At 38.5% G+C, this 23753-nt stretch overlaps 1 protein-coding gene across 1 annotated transcript; it reads left to right on the top strand.

Moving 5' to 3' along the window:
- Positions 1 to 621: 621 nt before the first annotated feature.
- On the top strand, positions 622 to 17209 carry LOC148352608 (high-affinity choline transporter 1-like). The gene is made up of 9 exons (XM_088352543.1): positions 622 to 824; positions 4711 to 4929; positions 5009 to 5122; positions 6865 to 7020; positions 10207 to 10355; positions 10435 to 10578; positions 10721 to 10874; positions 14111 to 14328; positions 16162 to 17209. Exons 2-9 carry the CDS (start codon positions 4746 to 4748, stop codon positions 16810 to 16812), a joined length of 1770 nt encoding a protein of 589 aa, XP_088208669.1. The 5' UTR covers positions 622 to 824; positions 4711 to 4745; the 3' UTR covers positions 16813 to 17209.
- Positions 17210 to 23753: the final 6544 nt, after the last annotated feature.

The raw sequence follows: 23753 nt of genomic DNA, 5'->3' as shown, positions 1-23753 counted from the left end.
AAGCTACATGAAAAAAATACACAAGAAAATACGGTATTCTTCAAAATACCTGACCTAATAAATTACAAAATATATGACAAAATACACGACAAAATGAAAACTGACAAAAATCCCAAAATAAAAAATGACAAAATGCACAACTAAATAAATACATTTAATTTATGCCATGTATTTGATTATGACTTAATTTATTAATGTGTTTATTTATCTAAATGGAATATATTTGTCGGAATTTATTTGTTTATTTGTGTATGCATTTACTTCAACTTTTGGCAGGATCGGTCCTCCAAAGTAAAACACAGAGCCAGGACGGACAAATCCTTCAAGTCAACCATCTCTGGGCATGCAGGGCAGTTGCAATCAAAATTGCACTGAAAAGTAACCGCCCGCCCCTCTCGTCTATTGATGATTTATTATTCACTATTGGAAATCTTCGCGCCCGAGGTTGTGCGTCACGTCGCTCTCTATTAGTTGCTATTTTGGTCCAGCACTGGTAGACATTCATCCAGCATCTCCCCGCCCTGACAGCATCCAATAAACCCAACACTCCCATTCATCTCCACACCAGGACAAACCACCCCCACCCACCTTCTCCACTCTTCCTCTCTCCACATCTCTCTCTCACACACTCACATGCACTCTCGTGTACTTCTCGCAGTGTTCCGATGATTTGGAGACTTTTAACCACTGTAGGATAATAGAACAGGGAAGTTCTACCAACAAGAATTTCCTTTAGTCCATTCTTGGGAGCCTTTTTCTACCTGATTTTTTTCAGTGGTTATAAATTATCTTATATTCTTCTAAAGATTCCTCCAAAGACAAAGGTGAGCTCATGTTTTCTCCAGCTCTTAAGTTGTTTTATATTGAAATGACTACATGCATCCCAAGTGTCAGATATTAATTGCTAAAACACGAATTGATGAGGTTTAGCTGTCCTCGAGAAATCCAGATGTCAACCCGACGGGGAGCTTCAAGGTTTGTTTCTGGCGATGCGATTAAGCGTAGTTGAAGTTATAGTCAAGTCAAGTCATGTTTATTTGTATAGCCCTTAATCACAGAGTCTCAAAGGGCTGCACAGACCACAGATCATTGCAAACCTTAAAATCCCCTGATCTAAAACCTACATGAGAGCAAGGAAAAACTCAAAAACCTTAAAATGGAGAAAATGAAGGAACCTTGAGAAGGGACTGCACCTGAGGTAATCCCCCTACCAGGATCACCAGTATACAATGGATGTTGCATATAGCAAAAAATAGCTCACCTTGTTATAGTCCATAATAATTTTCTAGGGATTAGGTTTAGTACTATGATGACTTTTGCACCAAATGCAAAATTGCACAACCCTTACAATACCAACTGTATTACGATACCAACTGTATTACGATACCAACTGTATGTAACGTCCTACATGCCGACATTTCTTGTGTAAATATCATGTAAATTATAACTATAGCCTTATCCTCCTTGTTTTATAACCTTATCTTCTCTGTTCCTTTATCTTCTTGACTTTTTACCTGGAGTGTCATGCCCAATTTCGTTGTCACAATATGTTAACCCATTTTGCAACAATGACAATAAAGGTATATTCTATTCTATTCTATTCTATTCTATTCTATTCTATTCTATTCTATTCTATAATTAGTACACTTGAGTAAGTGTGATTTCACAATTAAAAAAAAAATAATGGAAAATTTACATTAGTCTACTATTCTTAATTTCTAGTTCTTACTTGAAAAACGGCCACAGGAGAGGAAGAATCGAAGCTATAGCATGAAATGAAGCTGTTGTCTGCGCTGGTACATGGTACTAATACGAAATATTTATTTTAGTTGATAAGATGTTTAACAATATTTCTGTCCTAAACCCTGTTTACTTATGAACGAGAACCTTTATGTAATCAATCCAAAACCAATTTTCCACTGGCAAAGTTTATTCCCGTATAACCCTCAAATCCTATTTTTTAATTACCAGACGTGCACTAACACGGGCACATACTTCTTAGGGGCTCTAGTTGTTTTTTCACTGAGTTATAAGCATTAGCTGGAACATGATTCTGGCTTGTCAGGGGTGGTTGGACATTAAGGATGACTAGCTATGGACTAGAAGGTATACATTTTACAAAAAAGAAACAGTTCATCATTAACGTAGATACAACTTTTTGCATTTGAATAATTGTTTGCATAACACTCAGATGGTTCAGGTAGCCTCACCTTTACCTTTAAGTGCAATTGTGGTTGAGCATATATCACTTTAGACCAGTCACAATTATTTTCATAGCCCTTATCACAAAAAGTCGTAAAGGGCTGCACGCACCACCATTACATCATCCCCTGTGAAACCTGCATGTAAAACCCAAATATTAAACTGTACGGTAAAGAAAAACTAGACTATGAGGGACTATTCTTTGAAAGCTAGGATAAAAAATTCTTTATTGTCCTTGATGACAATGTAGTAAACATTGTTGACAATAAATTGGATGTGTAACTCTAGGACAAACATGAAATAGAAACTTTAGAGAAGAAGAAAAAAAATAGGATAAATATACAAATAAATCATCAACACAGCCCTGAAATAATTGGCTGCTCTCTACCCAGTCGGGTTGACATTGCCAGCTGTTGCTACCGCAATAGAATAGAATAGAATAGAATAGAATAGAATATACCTTTATTGTCATTGTTACAAAATGGGTTAACATATTGTGACAACGAAATTGGGCATGACACTCCAGTTTCACAGTGAGGTAAAAAACCCAAGAAGATAAAGGAACAGAGAAGATAAGGTTATGAAACTTGGAGGATAAGGTTATAGTTATAATTTACACAAAATTTACACAAGAAATGTCGGCATGTAGGATGTTACATACAGTTTGGTATCGTAAGGGTTTGTGCAATATGCATTTGGTGCAAAAATAGTCATAGTGCAGTCATAGAGCAGTCAATATCATGAAGGACTCCTGGCCACTACTTCTTCTACCTATTACCTTGTGGAAGATGCTCACGGATCACAAATCCCTTAGCCGCCGGGGTGATCAGGTCACTACTTCCTCTGGTGCGTCTTGGGCAAGTACAGCCCGGAAGCACCCATCCCTTTCCAGGCTGTTTTTTGGGTAGGGGTTTGCTACCACAAATGAAACAGATAGTACTGGTTTCCATGGTTACCAGTAGCAGGAGAAGCTTCCCGACCAGAATCAGATACAGCACCTTCATCATCTGGTCACCCTTGTTTTTCGATGTAAAGCGTCATCACGCTTTTTAGAAATGAGCCAGACCTCGCCGTTGACAGGCAACCGCGTGTGACTTTACTAATACTGGATTCTAAATCACTTTTTGTGTGTGTGTGTGTACTCATTTTTAGATATAGAATTAAAATTGTCTTTATTGTCTTAAACAACAACACAGTAAATACGAAACAAACTAGCTGCCCTACTCCCATGAGCATTTCACACTTAAACTCCGATCCAGTACATGCTGTATTAATAAATAATCTGAAATCAATGGAAACAGATAGGGCCGAGAGAAACAATGTGAGGAAATTCACCATATGGAAGAAAGTCCACGCTGAGGAGAAAGACAGCCCAAGTCCTCAAATTAACTGATAGGTTGCACACAGTGTAGACCAGGTCATTGCCAGCTCTCACAGAGAGAGAGAGAGAGAGAGAGAGAGAGAGAGAGAGAGAGAGAGAGAGAGAGAGAGAGAGAGAGAGAGAGAGAGAGAGAGAGAGAGAGAGAGAGAGAGAGAGAGAGAGAGAGAGAGAGAGAGAGAGAGAGAGAGAGAGAGAGAGAGAGAAACAAAAAAAAGCCAGTGAGTGAGAGAGACAGACAGAGGAACAGGGGGAGAGGGAGGGAGGGAGGGAGGTAAGGAGATAAAGACAGAGGAAGATGGAGGTAGAGAACAGGAGAGACAAAAAGAGGGAGTAAAAGAGAGCAACACAAAAATAGAAAGTGAGAAAGAGAGAGAGAAGGAGAAAGAGAGTAGGGCTGCAGCGAGAGAAGTAGAGACAAGAAGAGAAGGAATGAGAGGGGACAAGAAAGAGAGGGAGAGACATAAGGAAAGAGTGAGAGAGAGGAAGAGAGAGAGATGGGGGTAGAGACAAAGGGACACAGAAAGAGAGGAAGCAAGACAAAGAGAATAAGAGAAACAGAGTGGGAGATATAGAGAAAGGGAGAGAGACACAGAGAAGGAGAAAAACGTAAATAAGGGAAAGAGAAAGATGGAGTTAGATAGGGGGAAGGGAGAAATGGGGAGAGGAGTTAGAGAGAAAGGGAAAGAAGAAGAGAGTGGGAGAGAAACACAGCAAAGAAAGTGAGTGGGAGAGATGCAGAGAGGAGGAGAGAGGTTAGATTGAAAGGGAGAGAAAGAAAAAAAGAGACAAACACAGACAGACGGAATATTTAAGGTTACTGTACGTCCGCGTTCGTGTAATTCCGCGTTGTGTTCAAAGACAATTGGGTTGAATGGTCACAAAGTTATCTTTAATTGCCTAAAGCAATCTGCGTGGGTAAAAGTTGACACGAGCGCGTACACCCACGACACGCACGCGCTTGCGCACGCACTCTCCTCAGTGACATCCCAAATAACAATGTTAAAGTACCAAAACGTACAAAGAAAAAAATCACGTACAGGTGTCCGTGAAACGTCGCGACACCACTACACGCACTCCCCCGAAAGCCAATAAACCATTTTTAAATGACTTTTTCTTTTTCTGTATAGTTTCTCTCAATGAGCACTTGAATAGGTAAAACAAGATGACCATCCACGTCGAGGGTCTGGTGGCCATTGTGATTTTTTATCTCGTGATTCTCTTTGTGGGAATTTGGGCGGCGTGGAAGAACAAAAACTCGGGAGTGGGAGATGGGGGCGAGCGGAGCGAGAGCATTATGGTCGGCGGCAGGGACATTGGCTTGTTTGTGGGAGTCTTCACAATGACTGGTTGGTAATACACATTTTTTTACCATGTGGAGAATCAAAAGTACTTAATGTGTATGTATTTATTGATTTATTTTGTCAGCTACTTGGGTAGGTGGAGGCTACATCAACGGGACTGCTGAATATGTGTACTTGCCCGACTATGGATTGGCCTGGGCACAAGCTCCCTTTGGTTACGCACTAAGCTTGGTACTAGGTAAGAATTTGTTTTGTTCAAATATCATTAACAAGTCTTTGGCCCTTTCTTAAAAGATGGATTGAAATAAAGCAGATTTCAAATTACTGCTGGCACATCTTTCATTAAAGGGACTGTGTGTATTATCTAGCCCAGGGGTCAGGAACCTTTTTGACCCAAAGAGCCATAAAGCAATAAATGTTTTGAAAATAAATTGAGAGAGCCACATCATATATTTTCAGACAAAATTGAAAAAACTGCCAAACACGCTCTCGAGACAAAAGCTAATTCTTCAGCACATTTTATTTCACTGTGTGTCATTTGATGATTTAATCAAATGTATGAAATGATAATAATACCAAATCCTGTGTCCCAAATAAATGTAAATATGCCATTTACAATGTCTTCCACCTTCAGTTAAGAGTGTTGAGGCAATTTCTTTCCATGAAATTTGTCCTTAATAATGGTTTCAAAACCATGTGCATGCAAAGTTCTTTTGTAAAAATGTCACAAATGACTGCAAACGATAAGCATATTGTCATATTCACTTTCGTTGTAGACTGCACTGAGCGAGAGAGAGAGAGAGAGAAGGAAGTGCCTTGCGCTGTGTGCAGGGATCCGCCCACCCGTACTGCTCACCCAATCAAAGTCGTTTGCCAGCGTTTTTATTTATCAGTTTGAATGGTTTCTTATCAAACTTCTGCATTAAGTAGCTTCGGGTTTATATGGACCAAAATCGGGATGAAATCACTTGACTTTGGAACGCCACAAAAAGATGTGCAATATTTACATTTTATTTTGGAGCCATATATGGGCCCCGAGCCATAGGTTCCCTACCTCTAATCTAGCGCCTACTAGTGGTAAAAACCCTTCAGTCATTAAAAATAACAATAAAAATAAATGAACTATCTCTCAAACATGCATCTTGCTGCTAGTATCAAAGATATCGAAAATTCTGCAAATGCAAAAGAAACATTGTCGGATTTTGGTCATTTTGAGTCTGTGTATTCATCCTTGTGCATCTTTGAACTGCAATGAGGTTGTTGCGCATGCTCAGATCCGAAGGTGTAGCTGGATTCAAGTCAAGTCGTGTTTATTTGTATAGCCCTTAATCACAAAGAGTCTCAAAGGGCTGAACAGACCACAGATTATTGCAAACCACAGACTATTATTACACCATCACTTGATCTAAAACCTACATGAGGGTTAGGAAAAACTCAAAAACCTCAACATGGAGAGTTTAGCATCAAAAGTGGCAGTTACTAAATTTGTAAATCAGTTATGCTTGTTCGTTGAAGTTACGTGCCCAGGACAAAAAGAAAAAGTAGGATGTTCTTTGATCAAGGCCAATATTGAAATGATGTAAAAGCTACGGCAGTTTTTTCTGTACTAGTAAATAGTAATAATCTAATGTACAATGATTAACTGAAATTGTAGCATGTTTTGAACTTTTACAAATTGCCCTAAATTCTATTATATACTTAGGAGCCTTGTTAGCTTGCCGTTTGCTAGTAGCACATTCGTTTTGATATCTTCAAGCCAAAAGGGCTTAAATCAATATATTTACAGTGTCTAGTTCAGTGATATAGAGATATTAGAATAATGTTGAAGAAAGTAAAACTATATTTCCTACAATATTGGCTACAGTATATATGACTGTTTACCTCCCAGTGAGACATTTCGCTGCCACTATTTGAAGATTATTTGAAGGTGCGACTTCACATTGAAAAATACAAAATCTAATCATTTCTGACTCCTTCCAGGTGGCCTTTTCTTTGCTAAACCCATGCGATCCCGTGGCTATGTCACAATGCTGGATCCGTTCCAACAGCTCTATGGAAAAAGGATGGGTGGTCTGCTTTTTATCCCTGCTGTCATGGGCGAAATCTTCTGGTCTGCGGCCATTTTATCAGCCTTAGGTAGGTGATTTTTGAATAATTTCTGTGTAACCACTGATTCATAACGACAAAGTTCATTGAACTTGAACCAAAGTAAAACATTTGTGATTGACGCACATCCAAAATTTGATGCGATTTTAAGAGCTTAAAGAGAAAGGTCGTATTGTGTGTTTAATAAAACAAAAAGGTTCATTTGACCCAACTCTTGGGGGATGTTTTGCATCAACAATAACCCAAAGATTGAGCTGTTTTATTTAAAACGACCCCTAAATATTTGAATGATTCTCGCAGGACTAATATTTTACTGGTAATATTTTCGATTGTTTTAAAAAACTTTTTTAAAGAAGCCGTACAGAATTTGAAACCTAGTTACTCTCTGTGGCCACCTCTAGGCCTAAAGTCATGATGGCAGCCTTAGTCAGCTCTTTCATGATGTGCATGTAAGTGTATTTCTTGGACGTGTTCGAATCCACTCTTATTTTTCACATTTCTTCAGATTTGGATTGGCATTTCGACTTTACTAGAACTAGGCCTGTTCTTACTTTCACCATGTCGTTTGTGTTTGGTAGTTGAATCCAAACGGGAACACAAGAGCAGCATTGACAGTTTCATTTAGGGGGAAAGGAGATGTGAGGAAGGTAAAAAAAATGAACCAAAAGCACAGTCTGAACAACTCACGTCCGGAGGTAATAATGCCAGTCTTTCTAGGGCACAGCACAGGAAACAAGGAGTGAGCTTTTTGGCAGGAAAATACGGCTTGAAGCGCAACAATCTGACAACTTAGATTGTCAGCGCAGTCCACTTATTCAAAATCCCCGATAAGCACATTGTAAAGGGTTTGGGAGGTCTTTAGTGACTTGAAAAGCGCCATATAAATACCAACCATTTACCATAAGCGCAGATGTGGATAATGAGCAGCAGGTGTAATGATTCTCCAGCGCCCCCTGATGAACGATGGCACGCTGGATCCCGACATTTTTCATGCTACACTGACAAAAAAACCTGCTGGGACGAGCATGACACCAGCACTCCATCCAGCTCCTTTTCCACAAACCTAAAGTTTTCCGCCTCGAACAGCGCTGATAAATGTACGAAAAAAGCAGTCGCATTGGAAAATAAAGCATAAGAGCTCTTTAAACTCATTACTTAACAGAGAAAATATTTAACTTTGAACTTTTTAAGGACACCTCAAAAACACATCCCACCTTTAAACATTAGTTCACTATTGTTCAAAATCCAATCCAACAAATACACTCAGTTTGTTAGAAAAAACTCTGCAGAATAGTTAGTTTTGTTTTGAACAATCCCCAACATTTGGTTGTTTAATGAAACCCCCAAACTCGGGTAGTATTGCAGTAGTAACAGTTGTAACAGATGTATCTTTTCAAATAGAATACCTATCTATCTATCTATCTATCTATCTATCTATCTATCTATCTATCTATCTATCTATCTATCTATCTATCTATCTATCTATCTATCTATCTATCTATCTATCTATCTATCTATCTATCTATCTATCTATCTATCTATCTATCTATCTATCTATCTATCTATCTATCTATCTATCTATCTATCTATCTATCTATCTATCTATCTATCTATCTATCTATCTATCTATCTATCTATCTATCTATCTATCTATATCTATCTATCTACCCTGGTCATATCCCTCAAGAGGGGTGATCAACAGTAAGACAAACACTTACAAAAACAAAGAAAATAAAAAGGGGAAAAGTGGTAAAAACACACACAAATTTCTTTGGACCATGACCAACCCTAAATGCCCAAACACCCAAACAAGTTAAGCACCTTCGCACCCAAGTTGGTCATAATTTCTTCCCTCCAGATGAAACGGGACACAAAAAAGCGGCCATGTCACTCAGGTCAGGGTGACACAACACACTCTTCTGTTCAACAGCAGGGCCCGACAGCTTTCACTGGTTTACCCCTACCGCATCATACAGGTGCCCTGCCCATCCCTTAGAACGTGTCCAAACATCCCACTATCCTTTTACAACACCTCTCCACTCATTCCTATAACCAACAAGAGCTCTAGTTTCCACTATGTTTAGACCTTTTTTCTGCAGTGCACTCATAACACCATCCATCCTCATCAATCGCAGCCTTCCTTTTGGTCTCCTTCCATTGACTTCTGCTCTGTAGATCCTTTTCAACATTCGCCCCTCATCCATCCTCTCCATGTGTCCGAACCAACCGAGTACTCTCTTATCCACACGCTTGCTCAGTTCCGCTATTACTCCAGTTCTGTCGCTCACAATTTCATTTCTCAATCAATCCAATCTTGTCACTCCTAACATACTCCTCAAACACTTCATCTCAAAAACATTTAATTTCCTTCTCAAATCTGCATTCAGGCTCCAAGTCTCTGCACCATACAACACAGTCGGCACAATCACACTCTCATATAGTCCCCTTTTAACATCCATACTCACACTCTTGTGTTGCTCATCACTCTCCTCAGAGCACCCAAAACCTTGCTTCCTTCTAATAGAATGATTAAACAATAAATATAAGGGGGCTCTGTGTGTTTGATAAACCCCAGAATCTATTTTGTTTTGCTTCAAAACACTACCCAAAAACGGATGTCAATGTTTGAAACAACCAGAAAAAAAATATTTTGAAACAAAATCTAAACTATCATGTCGTTTTGTTTCATTAAAACCCCCCAAATCGGATGGTTTTGCAAAAAAAAGAAAAAAAAAAGCTGCAGGAAATCAAGCTAAGAACTGGATCCATCTGTCTTTTTTCAAATGTTATTAGGGTTTCTCCTTAATCATTACAACAAAGAGATGCTCACAACTTCCTATACATAATAGCAAAGCAGAGCAATCCACACTCCATTGGTGAAACAAATAAACAGCTGCATTAAGATGGCCAATCTAAAACTCGGATCAGCGGCCCATGGTAAATTATATCAAATTCCTCTTTAAAATTACACCATCCACGACTGAATAAAGGACATGAACAAAGACATTTTGGCTTAAGTCATCTTAAAACTGAGAGAAAAAATATAAATCTTGAATAAAAAAAAAAAAAAGACTTTTTCTTGTACACTAAAGTAGGGTTCAGTAAATGCGCAGATAATACTGGTGGGGTTCGGTAGCTCGAACACACTTAAGAACCTGTGGTTTAGAACCTTTGCTTCACCTCAGGCAAATTTCAAAACCCAGATCTGTCCTACAGGAGCCACTCTGAGTGTGATTGTAGACATCAACATCAACATGTCAGTGGTCATCTCAGCCTTGATTGCTATCTTCTACACCCTCATGGGTGGACTCTACTCTGTGGCTTACACGGATGTTGTTCAACTTTTCTGCATCTTTGTGGGTTTGGTGAGTTTCGCAACCTGGTGGAAATAAAATGTCTCTATACTACTGCGAGGTATTCAATATATGTCATCTGAACCAACAGTGGATAAGCGTTCCTTTTGCATTATCCAACCCTGCTGTGTCAGACATCAGCGTGACAGCCAGGGAGGCCGTCCACCAATCGCCCTGGCTAGGGAATATTGAGCCTGCAGATAAATGGCTCTGGGCAGATAATTTCTGCTTGCTGGTAAGTTATGCCCATCTTCTGGGAGATCCGTTTAGCAGACCGATTAATCTGTCACTGTTTATGTGGTAGCTGGAGAAATTGCAGTTAAGTTGTTGTGATAAAACTCTATAAGAAGTAAATACAGTTGTATTTCTGTTTCTAGATGTTGGGTGGGATTCCCTGGCAGGTCTATTTTCAACGGGTTCTTTCTGCCTCTTCAGCTACCTACGCCCAGGTCCTTTCCTTCCTCGCTGCATTCGGCTGTTTGGTCATGGCAGTTCCCTCCATCCTCATAGGAGCTATAGGGGCATCCACCGGTAAATATGTGCTGCCATATGTGCTGGGGCCTTGGCTTGCTTCCAACTGCTATCACAAATAGGAGTCTCAAAAGATGGAATGGTATAATTACCCTTTACTCTGAAAAAATAATCTAAATCAGGACTGGACCTATCCATTACAGAGATTAATTTAATTCAATTTCCTGGGGCTTTTTATGCAGTAATAACCTCATTGACAAGTTCGAAAATAAGTAGACATTTAAAATAAGGACAGAAGACATCAATGGATTTTAAGCTTGCAAGGATGAGAGGAAGGGGAGCCTTCAAATAAGAAAGTCCAACCTGTTCCAAAGGCCCTCCCTTGAGCCAAGTCAAGTCAAGTCATGTTTATTTGTATAGCCCTTAATCACAAAGAGTCTCAAAAGGCTGCACAGACCACAGATTATTACAAACCACAAACTAAATATGAATAAAATGATGACTCACAACACGTGGTAAGCTTTCTCTCCTGGCTTTGATCTCTTTGATCTCCGGCAAAACTAACATAAAATGCGACAGAATCAAAATGAGAATAAATCCAAACAGCTTGCCAACATCATTTTTGCCGTTCCATGTATTCCGTTACTCCCCAAGCCTGCACAAAATTTAGTAATTTTATTCATATTTAGTTTCTTTTGTCTTTTATTAGCATATTTGGTATTGGAGCAATCCAAAAGTAATTGAAAGTAATCCAGTTAAAGTAACCCTACCCAACCCTGCTATTATGACACCATCCCCTAATCTAAAGCCTACAAGAGGGCAAGGAAAAACTCAAAAACCTCAACATGAGGGAAAAAAAAAATATGAAGGAAAACAATTTTAACTATTTAAGAATAATACTAACTTCTGTTGGCTACTCCATAAGATAAGGAGTTTTTCTTTCATTTAATATACAGAAAATGTAAGGCTTCTTTTGATGCATTTAGTTTTACTGTCACGAACAGAAGTAGGACCCAGATGCGTAACGTCACTCACAAGTTTATTGAAATAAAGAGGAAAGGCAGCGCCAGCGATCCGCTGCTCACTGGATCAGAGCGTGTTCCGAATGCGGAAGTGGATCTTCTTGAGAGGGAGTTAGTAGCGTAGTTAGATGGAAAAACAGGTCGTTAGCCAGGACGGGAAATCAGACCGTGGTTGGGGTCAAAAAACGGGTCGTTAGTCGTTAATCTTAGCCCTTTGGTTTCATTGCATATCCTAGGTTTCAAAAGCAGATCTCACTTAAAGGGTGTGGAAATAAAGAACAGCAACATTATTGGCTAGATAGTAACGCGTAACATTTCTTGTTAGTGAGAAAAGTAATTGCATTCTAGGAACACCTTCCTTCATAATGCTGAGTCCCAAGACTGCAGCCAACCCTGATTATCTAACCCATTTAGGAGCTACAGTACTCAGTTTTTCTGATGTCAAATTGTTTTTCTTCACACCGCAAACACGTTTTCACCCAAAACAACTGTTGGAGCCAAGCCGCGCACTCTTAAAAAATGTTCGTTTTTTTTACCATGAGCTGGCTGTCAATCATAGTGCGTGAGCGACTCACTCATTTCTTCACAAATGAAAAATCCCGGCATAACAACCTTTAGCAAAAAAAGGACATTTCAATCAAAGCGGACGCTTATTTACATCTGCAGAGATTTTATCAGATATGCAAACGTGGACGCCCACTGTGACTGGAGGGTAAACAAGCGGCAGGGCCATCAGACTGTTTAGTGAATATTACATCTGAAGACGAGCTAATTAATCTGCCCCATCTGAAGCTGCTTCATGTACAGTAGAAGCATACGGTGCTCACAACGTTCGCCTCTGGAGAGCAAATTTAATTTTTAAAACATGGCAAGGAAAATATGTCACGTGTTTGTGGAAGCACAATGTGCAAGCCAAGTGGCATGAACCTCTATAGATTTCTAGCATCCTATAATGATTATGAAAAAGTAATAGTTGCCGAAATGTTTATTTAAACATTGAAGATTATAGTTTAGTAGAAACACAATGGACTTTGAACTTGCAAGGAGAACAGGAAAGAGCCATGAATTTAGACACTAAATTCCAACCTGTTTTACCTTTCTAATATCAAAAATTGTATAAACATATCATATATATATATATGTATACCTATTCATTGTCAGGACCAGAACGGAAACAGGACCCACTTGCGTGATGTTTACCACAAGTTTTATTGAAGGAAAAAGGAAGGGCTGCGCCCACGATCCGGTTTTCGCTGGAGGCGGGAAGAAAATTGCTCTCGTACTCGGATTGTGAAGTGGATCTTCCGTAGCGAGTGACGGCGGTGACGGGAAACCGGTGGATTGCTGGGACAGGAGAGCAAAAACGTGGTCGGGATCAAAAAACGGGTCGTAAGTCGGGACGGGAGAGCAGACGTGGTCGAAATCAGATTTGTATTGATCCAAAATTTCGGCATTTGAACAAAACAATTTACTGACCTTCAAAATAAAAATGAAATTTGAAACACCTTGTTTACATAATAAAATTAACTTTTAACTGCTTTATAAAAGTAGTCTCCACCATTTTCTGTACCACAAACCAGTTTAATGTTTGTCAATATTCTCACAGCCAGGCCCAATATAACATTGGTAATAATAATGATGACAATAATAACAATAAGAATAACAAGTCTAAATCTACTGTGTAATCACAGGAAAAAGGCATTCAATTTTATCTCATTATTACGCTATTTTTACCTTTTACAACGTTGATTCTGCTGAACTCTTTCCTGTAATACTCCAATACAACATTGTACAAACGTGGCACTATTAGTAAAACAGTGTTATAAGGAGACAAAATCGAATGGCTGGTGATTAGGATTCAGCACGCTCACCGCGCTCCGGGTTCAATTCCCGTCGTATCCATGCTGAGCATACATGGTCAGCTGTGTTTGTCAATAATCACTCAAATACGGTAGTGAACCACCAAAACACGCCCACCCAAACTTTGAATCTTTTGGGAGGTTAAGAAAAAATGCGTACTAGTACACCCACGGTCCGGTACAGGTCAGCCACTCGGTGGTTGCTGACCACTGCTGCATAACAGCATCCATTCTACATCTGAGTAGACCTAGGCATGCAAAGCTCTAGCCAAGGCACGGAAAACCATGTGAGGAAAATATCTTATAAAAAAATTAAACTTTTCTTATATCTGTCGGCATGATTACACTACAACCAAGTATATATTTTAAAACCTGGAAATATGCTAAAAAAATGTTTTTCACTGTTCATTTGTAGACTGGAACCAGACTTCTTACGGGTCCCTACCCCCGAAGGACAAAGACCAGTCGGACATGATACTTCCTATTGTGCTACAGCATCTTTGCCCGCCGTACGTTTCCTTTATTGGGCTGGGGGCCGTGTCGGCTGCCGTCATGTCCTCTGCAGATTCCTCCATCCTTTCCGCCAGCTCCATGTTTGCCAGGAACATCTATCAACTCGCCTTTCGACAGTCGGTAAGACAGCAACATCTTCACGAAAAAAATTCTACTCCCAGTCATTTGCATCAGTCGGCATTACGAGAGAAGTTACAGCTGATGTGTTAATTATTTGTCTTTAAATAATTAAACAGGGTTCATACAGGTGCTTTAAATTATTGAAAATGCTTAAACTTAATTGAGTTTTCAAGGATTGAAAAGTGCTTGAATTTTGGGTAATGTGCTTGTAAATGCTTGAAATTGTTGCTCTGTTTCACAACAAGTCTGCTTAAAACTGGTGCAGACATTGCTGCACTTTGACACTGTGTTTCTTCTATTATAATTAACGGCAGCTGGTATTAATTGTATGGCATTGTCCCATTAAGCATCATCGCCCCCTATGAGTTGGGCCCAAGAGGACAATTGCATGCTTCACCGAGAGCGCACTATGATACGCAGACTCTCCATTAATACACATTTTAGTTATGGGCATTTATTATGGGTCACGCAAAAAATTAGGGTAGTGTTTTAGTGTTTTCTAGTGGTAAATTGTAATGGGAAGAACGTCCTGCAACTTAAAATCTAAGCTACACATTACTGTCATTTTACCCAACACCTATATGGGGAAAGATTTTTCCTGAAAAGAACCAACAATATATTTCTGTTTTAATCAAGTCCTAAAAATCAACCACTCACTCACTAAAGATAATATTCACAAAAAAATATTTTAAAATTACTATATTGTCATAATTCATCTCATCTCATGAGCTACACCGCTTATCCTCAGTAGGGTCGCGGGGGTGCTGGAGCCCATCCCAGCAATCATCGGGCAGTGGGCAGGGGACACCCTGAACTGGTTGCCAGCCAATCGCAGGGCTATTGTCATAATTTTTCTAGTAAAATAATAAATCCTCAGAATGGGCAAAACTGTCCAATATGGCAGATGCTAAGTCTAGGGATAATTCAAAAATAACATGATTATCTTAATAATATAAATGAGCTAGGTTTACTGCATTTCTTAGGTGTATGACTTATATAGAGTGAGATAAGATATATATTTACAATAGAAAAAAAAAAAAATTAAGAATAAATGAATCACTTGGAGGAAATGTTCACCAAAAGTTTCAAAATAAAAAGGAGATGTTTTTCTAGAAACTTTTTTTTTTTAATCAATTTGTAACTGGTTAACTGATTAAAGTAATTGAAATATAGTAAAATGAGAAACTTTAGCAGACACTTAAGATAAAGTGAGACATCAATGTATTTTAAACTTGTAAAGAAATTCAGGGAGAGAAGCCTTTAGATAAGGAATTCCAACCCGTTCTAGAGGCCCCTCTAACTCCGCCTCGTAGATTTGCCAATATGTAAAGGTTCTTAAGTGGTTCAAATTGGAGGAAGTGTGCAAGAGTGCTTTTTGATAGGAAAGCGCAATGCAAGGACAGTCACAACAACCAAGCAGATCAGTTCAAGTCTTCTAATATCTGAGTGGATAATCTTAAAACTCTTTTGTCTGAGTGACCTTAAGGGTTACTCAACTAAACTTCAGGTTGCAAATAAAATTATTTTAGGTAAAACTACCAAAATAGAGGTTTTTTCTCCCTCTTAAGTGCTGCAATTGCGAATAGGTTTTTAGGATATACTTGGTGCCCCAACGAACCAGGTGGTCAGGGGATTCGTGAACCGTATTTACAATCTCAACTACCCTTGAATGGCCTTCAAGCACCCCAAACGGTACCAGCATCCCAGTGAACCATTAAACAGGGGGACTTTAATGTGTACATCAATCTAGACAATTAACTAAGACAAACAAAATCTCCCACTGAACATTTGATGGATCCCAATACTGATGATGCGTTTCTAATTGTCCTCCAGGCCACAGATCGTGAGATCGTCTGGGTGATGCGTCTCACTATTTTCGTTTTCGGAGCTCTCGCCACAGCCATGGCTTTGTTGACAGGCTCTGTCTATGGCCTGTGGTATCTGAGCTCGGACCTGGTCTACGTCGTGGTCTTTCCCCAACTTATAAGCGTCCTTTTTGTCAAGGGGACCAACACCTACGGCTCAGTGGCCGCTTACGTCTTTGGTGTTTTTCTCCGAATTGGTGGAGGCGAGCCCTATCTTAAACTTCCTCCCTTTATCTATTACCCCGGATGGGTGACCCAGGAGAAGATCCACCACCTTACCGGCGACGTTGAGTATTTCATCCAACAGAGATTCCCATTCAAGACGGTGTCCATGACGGCTTCGTTTTTGGCAAATGTGGTGTTTTCCTACCTGACTAAGTACTTGTTTGAAAGCGGAACACTTTCGCACAAGTACGACTTTCTGGATGCGGTTGTTTCCAAGCACAGCAAGGAGATTATGGACAAAGCCACGCTTGTTAGCCCCGATAACATCATCTTGTCAGAGATGGCACCCGTCAAACAGGCGCTGGGGGCCTCGCTTGCGGCAACCTTCGCCAACAGGGAAGTCCTAAGCAATGATGAAGCATCAAGTCCTGAGGAATTTCCGGATGAAAACTAGGCCTTGGAACGGGACTACAAAGAGAACACTTACAACTGCCACATTAGGAGTCAAAGCAGGAGAGAGCTGCGATGGCTTCCATTAAATCCTACACATTTGATGCTAAAAAAAAGAAAGCTCCAAAAGAATGTTTAGATGACTGGTCAATCTGAGTCGAATGCTTTGAAGGTAAGACTTGAGTCTTATGAATGGAAGATCGAAATAGAGGTAAAAAAAATCCTGCCCGACCCGAGCCGGCCCGTGGGTATTGAAGCACCAGCCCATCCGAACCTGACAAATTAACTTGATTTGAGGGACTGAGCCCAAAGCAAACTCGAATTTTCATATTTTATTTGTGAGGACGTTTTTTGCGAAGCGAAGGGGGGCTAGGCCACTCTCTCGCTGACTTTAATAAAAAGAATATTAAAAGAATAAGAACAATGACAATGAACGATTAAAAAGAAAAAGTCAGTGAGAGAGAAGCCTGGCCTAACCACAACTAATGTTTGGCATTTTGGGCGCAACCAAAGTTTCGGTTCGGGCTCGGGCTTAAGATCTTACCTCTAGATCGAACCAATCTTCTGGTCCAATGGGCAATTTCAGTGGATTAAGTCTACTTTTTCGGTGTTGTTTTGACGTCTGTAATCCTGTTGTGTGTAGCAGAAAGCATCCCATCAAACTAAATGTAATGTTTAAACAGAACAGTTTGGTTTTCTGTTCATATTGGATTAAGTAACCAATCACAAAGAGTATCTGACAACTAGTTAAGTGCTGTTCCTTAGGATCAAATGGATAAATATGATATAGTTAAAACCATAAACTACTGTAGATGTTTGAGGAGAATACTACAAGCCTACACAAAGACAATTGTCTTTTTCGAATGGTCCATCAGTGACTATGTTTACATGCAGCCAATAATCCGATTGGAAACAGAATATTGGTATTTTGGAGAAATTACATTCATAAACCCATATACCTACCTGTACATGGCGTTGGCAAGTATTTAATTTACACTGGCGTTGTCTGTTGTGCTCATAACGTGTCTTGCCAAAAGCATAGAATTACACTACATATGGATGGATGTGACTGTTGCATTCACTAAAAATATATCTGTATCATTTTTCAATACACATGAGGCTTCTCTGCGAGTAAGCCGTAGTTTGCGTGTATTGTGTGTGTTTTTTGGCATTGGCTCAGGAGTTAAAGCACTCGTCTTGGGATCAATAGGTCACAGGTTCGATTCCCGGGTCCTCCGAGTTATATGTCGAAGTGTCCTTGGGCAGGGACACTGAATCCCTAATCCCCTCGATAGCAGGTAGTTGCCTTGAGACTGCTATTGGTTAGTGAGTGTGAAAAAGTGAAAAGTGTAGCTTTGGGAGGTCTTCATTGACTTGAAAAGCGCTATCTAAATGCAGACCATTTACGTTTAAAAGAATATCTCGGATGGAGGACCTGCAAATGTTCACTAGCAATCGGATGACTTAAATGCTTAAAGAAAATTAAATTTCAAAAATTAAAGGACTATTTCAAACATTGCAATTGGAATACCACCAGTCGGACTCAGGGCTTAATCGGATATCTGTGCGTGTTTACATGGATTTGCTTAATCAGAATACCTGAAATATTCCATTTCCAATTGGATTCTTACCTGCATGTAAACAACCCCAATTAAGTAGTACAGAAAGGTTCCAGGACTGGCATCCCAGAGGATATGTCAAGCTCAAACTTCAAGTTTTCCATTCAATGTGTGATAAAACATCAATTTATTCAAAGTAAACTGATCTGACTGTGATTGTGAAAAATACACGGAGAATCTTTCGAACAGTGCATAGAAATTGCGTAAAAGGTTGGAGATTTCTTTGAAGTTCATTGACATGATTAAGAAAGTAAATATAAAAAATGTATAGCTCCTTGAAGCACTTTTTTTACTTGTTTTCCTAATCTTAATACAAACCAGAGCCAGCACAGAAGAAATTAACTAAATCAGTACATGTAATGCAAGTGCTTCATAAAGCTTCATTTATCCATTACCATTTTAGAGGAAAAACAAGTTGGGATTTGAAACTTTTGTGCCACCTTTCCTTATGAAATGGTTTTATGTTTTCAATTTATTGCTAAAAATATGTTTGTTTTGGGTTAAACTCTACAAAGTACAGAGCAAAAATGTACGAAACAGATTTGTATATGTATTGCAGCAAGCAAAATTAATAGCTAGCCGGGATGAAAGTAGCTAACAAACAAATGGATACAATATTTTGGGTGAGTGAACATGAGATTTATTTTTTATAAACTATTGACCAACCTTGCCTGCTCAAGGCTAAAGGCCCACATTTGCAGTAAAACCTAATCCGACTGAAGTAAATGTAACCAACAAATAAACATGTGGAGTGAGTGCAAAAGAGAATATATCTATATATTTTTCCATATTTTGAAAAGAAAATTAATTCTTTAAACATTCCAATCCTCTGCATGTTTTTTAAAAGCTATAGTACTATTCATTTTAAGCTGCAATTGTCATCTAACTTAAATACTGTATATATACTCAGTCATATAATATAATAAAAATACTGATCACAGCTCTGTGACATGCAGTCAGGTGAGGCACTGGAGCCGGTCAAGGCTGTGCCTCACCTATCCTAATAGAAATATAAAATTTAAAATATATCAAATAGTTATATTTTCAGTGTTAAAGTTGGGTTTGTCATTTGAGATGTCTTTAAAAAGTTGAAGGTTAATTATTTTCTTTATTAGGTCTGTGATAACAATGCCAAACTGAGTTCAAAGAGTCTTTATAAAAAATAATCCTGCTTTTATTTTACTTTTAGCACCGCTGTTCCGGGACATTCCGGTACTTGCAACACATTACGGAGGGGTAATGGTAGTAGGGGGGAAGAGGTTTGGAGAGGGATTTCATGCTCTTTCACGTTTTTTTTTTTGTTAGTGTAGCCTAAAATGGAAGAACTAGGAAAAGGCCTGTTTCAAATGCAGTCGAAATAAAAAAAAAAAAGAATCGTTTTTTCGTGCTTAAGGGAGGAGCTGACTGAGGTTGCGATCTTGACTTTAAGCCTGTAGATGGTTGCAGAGAAAAGCAAAATTACAAATTGCACTCACCACTTTTAAAGTTCTTTCTAATCTAACTTCACAGTTTAGGGTTTTTCTTTTTCAAAATGTTGGAATTTTCACATTATATTTTGAATATTATTAATACAATTGGTAAGTAACGTATTACTGTGCTGAGTCTGTAGATGCAGGGTGAGGCTCGCAATTCTCTTGCCTCGTGGCAGAGGGCGATAGTCAAAACAAGGATTCTGATTTTGTGCACACCTTGTGATAGCATTAGCTAGCTAACAGTAAGTCAATCCATCAAAAATTATTTTTCCTCATAATGGAGGATCACCTATTACCTATTATTCAAAAGGAGCACCACATCGACTTCATTTGTAAGTTAAGATAAGACATGAAAATGTTTTTATTTTTCTATGCCACAGTTTGTATACTGCTTTCTTTCTCTGCAAATATGTTGATGAATACGGTGTATGTTCATTTATTTATAAACCTGACTGTGCCTCACCAGACACGAACCTATCTACACGTTACTGTCAAACCTCACCTCACCCTAATACTGCAGTAGTTCATCGGTGCAAAGGGATGAAAGAAAAGAAACTGACATTTGGTCTCCAATAACTGGGCTCAATGTTGTTTTTTTGAAAAAGATGATAGCGGCATCAAAGGTTGTTTTAAAGTGGTACAAATACCCAAAAGAATGAGATGAAAGAATAAAGCACTAAAAATGTACTGATGCCAAATCACTTTTCATGTATTATGATGATGAGCTGGTAAAGAACAGGCTTTTATTATTTCCCATTCAGGTTTTCTTCATGTGTGTCAAATAGATGGTTACTGTTTGTCAAGTACAGGTTTTTTTTTTGTTTTTTTTTTGTTTTTTTAACCTTCGATTAGTCTGCCACTGCAGCTTAGCTGAGACAGGAAAAGATTGTTTTTGCCTGCAGGATCGTTTGTTTGTCAGCACCGGTCATTATCGATTTTTAACAGGCCTTCAATTAGTCCATTGAGCACTTGAGTAATTATTTGGAAAGAGAACAGATCGAGGCTTATCGTACACAACCTGACGTGTATTTCTCTAAAAAAAAATTGAGTTAAATTTGAGCTTTTGTCCATTTACAAAAGTCAAGATGGGTTTTTTTGTTTGTTTTTGTATTTTGAAATTCTTGTGTGTTGTTTACATATTTGTGTTGTACTCTCCTGGTGTGTTTGACTATTGTGGGGCCACTTTATTCATGTGATACAATAACTAGTGATAAAAACTAACCTCGTTGTTGGTTTTATTGTTAAAAAGGAAGTTGATTTATATGGGAATGGAATGTCTTGTCAATACACTTGAACAAGTATTTCTTTTAAAGTGATGGTATCAATGCAATGCCAACAAGAAAAAGTCAGAAAAATTCAAAACGTGATTAAAGCTAAATCTATGCAAAGTCACCGAAAAATAAGTACAAGACTTAAATATCACTGAAACTCAAATACAACAAGTCAACCCAAGAAAAAGCAAGTTATGTACCAATGTTACTGTTATAATTCTGTATTTTTGTGTGATGAGTGTGTACTGTACAGAGAAAAAAGAAAGTATTAAAACAGACTTTGTTTGTCAACGTTGAACTTACAGATGAATATTTATCCATGCACTGTATAATTGTAAAATTGTGATCATATTCTTTAGGTTTAATAAATGATTCAGCTGACACCAATTGTCTATAAGGGACGTATGTAAGCAACAATGTATGTAAGTAACATACTGTGCCTGGTGCTCATCATTTTACCGATTTGATAAGGTTTTGGTGTCAGTATGAAAGAATACAAGCACAGTTTGGGTACAAAGTTGTAGAATTGGGGTTTAATTTGAATCGACAGCATGTTTAAACTCATTTTAAAAATCATGATTCTCTATGATATTATTATTAAAAAAATAAGTTTTCTGATAAGTTAGCACATATTACGAGTAATTCACTTTATTTTAAACGTTTTAAAGAGGTTTTCAAATTTTTTCTCTTTTTTTCCTCTTTTTTGTCTTTCCTTTTTTTTTTCCTACTTTCACTTTTTGTCAGGGCCAGAAAGGAGACAGGACCCACTTGCGTTGCGTTTCTCACAAGTTTTATTGGAAGAAAGGAAAAGGTTGCACACACGATCCTGTGATTGCTGGGCGCGGGAAGGTTGTCGCTCTAAATGCGGAAGTGGGACTTCCGTGGCGAGCGATGGTGGTGTCGGGAACGGAAAAACGGGTCAGTAGCCAGGACGTGGTCAGGTTCGGAAACGAGTGGAAAGCCAGGAGAGGAGAGTAGACGTGGTCAGGATCAAAATTTGGATCGAAGCTGGGAACAGACCGGAGCAAAAAACAGGTGGGGGTCAGGGTCGAAAAAGGCTTGCTTAGAGGAAACTGAGGTTCGCAGACGGACTGACAAAAGGTGACAGATAGGAGTGGGATTAGATAGGGACAGAGAGCAAATCAGAGTCCGAGGCAGTTGGCGCCAAAGGAGAGGGCACAGGCGCATCACATCGGTAATCATGACACTTTTTTTGTCCTTGTAAACATTTCTTCTCCTTTTTTCTTTTTCTTATTCCCTCTTTTCCCCTTATTTTTCTTTTTTTTCTTTTTTACCTGCATCAAATATCATGAATATATTGTTTTTGACATGTTTATCTTTTTACAATTTTTTTTTAATTGTCTTATTTTGCACTGAAAGGAGTAACCATCCAATCTTGTTGTGCTATTGTATAATGACATTCGTTCACATTCAATTTCTTTATTTTTCATTTAATTTTATTTTCTCATTTAACTTAAATAATTTGAACAACAACAACATAGTAGACTAGAAAAAAAGGTTGAAATGGCTTTTTACGTTCGTAAATATGTTACAAATATGGTAAAATAAAATAAAATGAATACTGGAGAAGCTCAAAGTTTAAAAAATGAATACATTAAGAAACACAATGAGCAAAATGATCTCAAGTATTTTCCAGTGTGCAATGTAACTAAAACTTATATAAGTGCTTCAATTGTTAGTGCATGCATGCACTTCCACACAAGCTGTAGAGGAAGGCTGAAGCTGGACTATTAGTGTAACGGTCAACAAAACCTGCCACATCACCAAATGATTTTCGCCTGCAGGTGACAGATACGAAATTGCTGCAATAATATTAAAATAGCATGTTAAATGTTGCAGCTTGCTCCGACAAAATGGATCAGTGAGCACCTTGTAATTGGAGACTACAGAACAATTCTTCCGTGGCAAGTACTAAATTGAATACTATTTCTTCACCGGCAGTTTCTATTTTTATGGAGACCCTGTTCAAAAATTGAATGTGTGATTGAGTATTGAATGGGCTTACCACCACAATCATTAATATGAAGTCTTGTTTAGTCAAAGGAATGAAAATATCTCTGCTCCTGAGACTCAAGGAAAAGCCGCAGGCTTTACTGCCGTGACTTGTCCTCGTTTCTGCTTCCTGTGTGTTTAAAGTGACAGTTCATATTCGGAACCTAATTGGCAATGGTGTGCATTCAGCCCTGCAGCTCTGCTCATGATTTATTCTCACTAAATGTATATGACCAGGGTAGATAGATAGAGGTTTATATATATATATGTTGTTGAAAATGCTATCTTGTTTTCAATTCAACATTAATGTGTGTGTCATGTGTTGAGAAATAGCTTTTCTTCCACATGTTTGTTTTTATATGCAGGTTATGAAAGTCAAAGTAGGAGCTAGAGCAGTTCCTTTGGATGCTTAATTAAAGAATAATCCGGGCATAAATGAGCTACAAGCAATGGCTGTAAAAATTCACAAATGCAAAGACCAATATGGTTTATCATTATTCCATACAAAAGGAAGAGTTCATAATATATTACAAAGTGAAGGTGTCCCACAGTTGAATTGAGTACTGTCCC

The sequence above is a fragment of the Urocampus carinirostris genome, chromosome 14, assembly GCF_059441175.1.
Source record: "Urocampus carinirostris isolate Australia breed hairy pipefish chromosome 14, RoL_Ucar_1.0, whole genome shotgun sequence".
Taxonomy (NCBI): Eukaryota; Metazoa; Chordata; class Actinopteri; order Syngnathiformes; family Syngnathidae; genus Urocampus; species Urocampus carinirostris.
The sequence above is the reverse complement of the archived record's forward strand: the minus strand, read 5'-3'. Positions and strand labels throughout refer to the sequence as shown.

Excerpts from the sequence above, each read along its gene's own strand:
- LOC148352608 (XM_088352543.1), top strand. The coding sequence starts at position 4,746 with ATGACCATCCACGTCGAGGGTCTGGTGGCCATTGTGATTTTTTATCTC. Across the intron at positions 7,021-10,206 it reads GGCCATTTTATCAGCCTTAG|GAGCCACTCTGAGTGTGATT; the intron begins GTAGGTGATTTT and ends TCTGTCCTACAG. Across the intron at positions 10,356-10,434 it reads TCTGCATCTTTGTGGGTTTG|TGGATAAGCGTTCCTTTTGC; the intron begins GTGAGTTTCGCA and ends CTGAACCAACAG.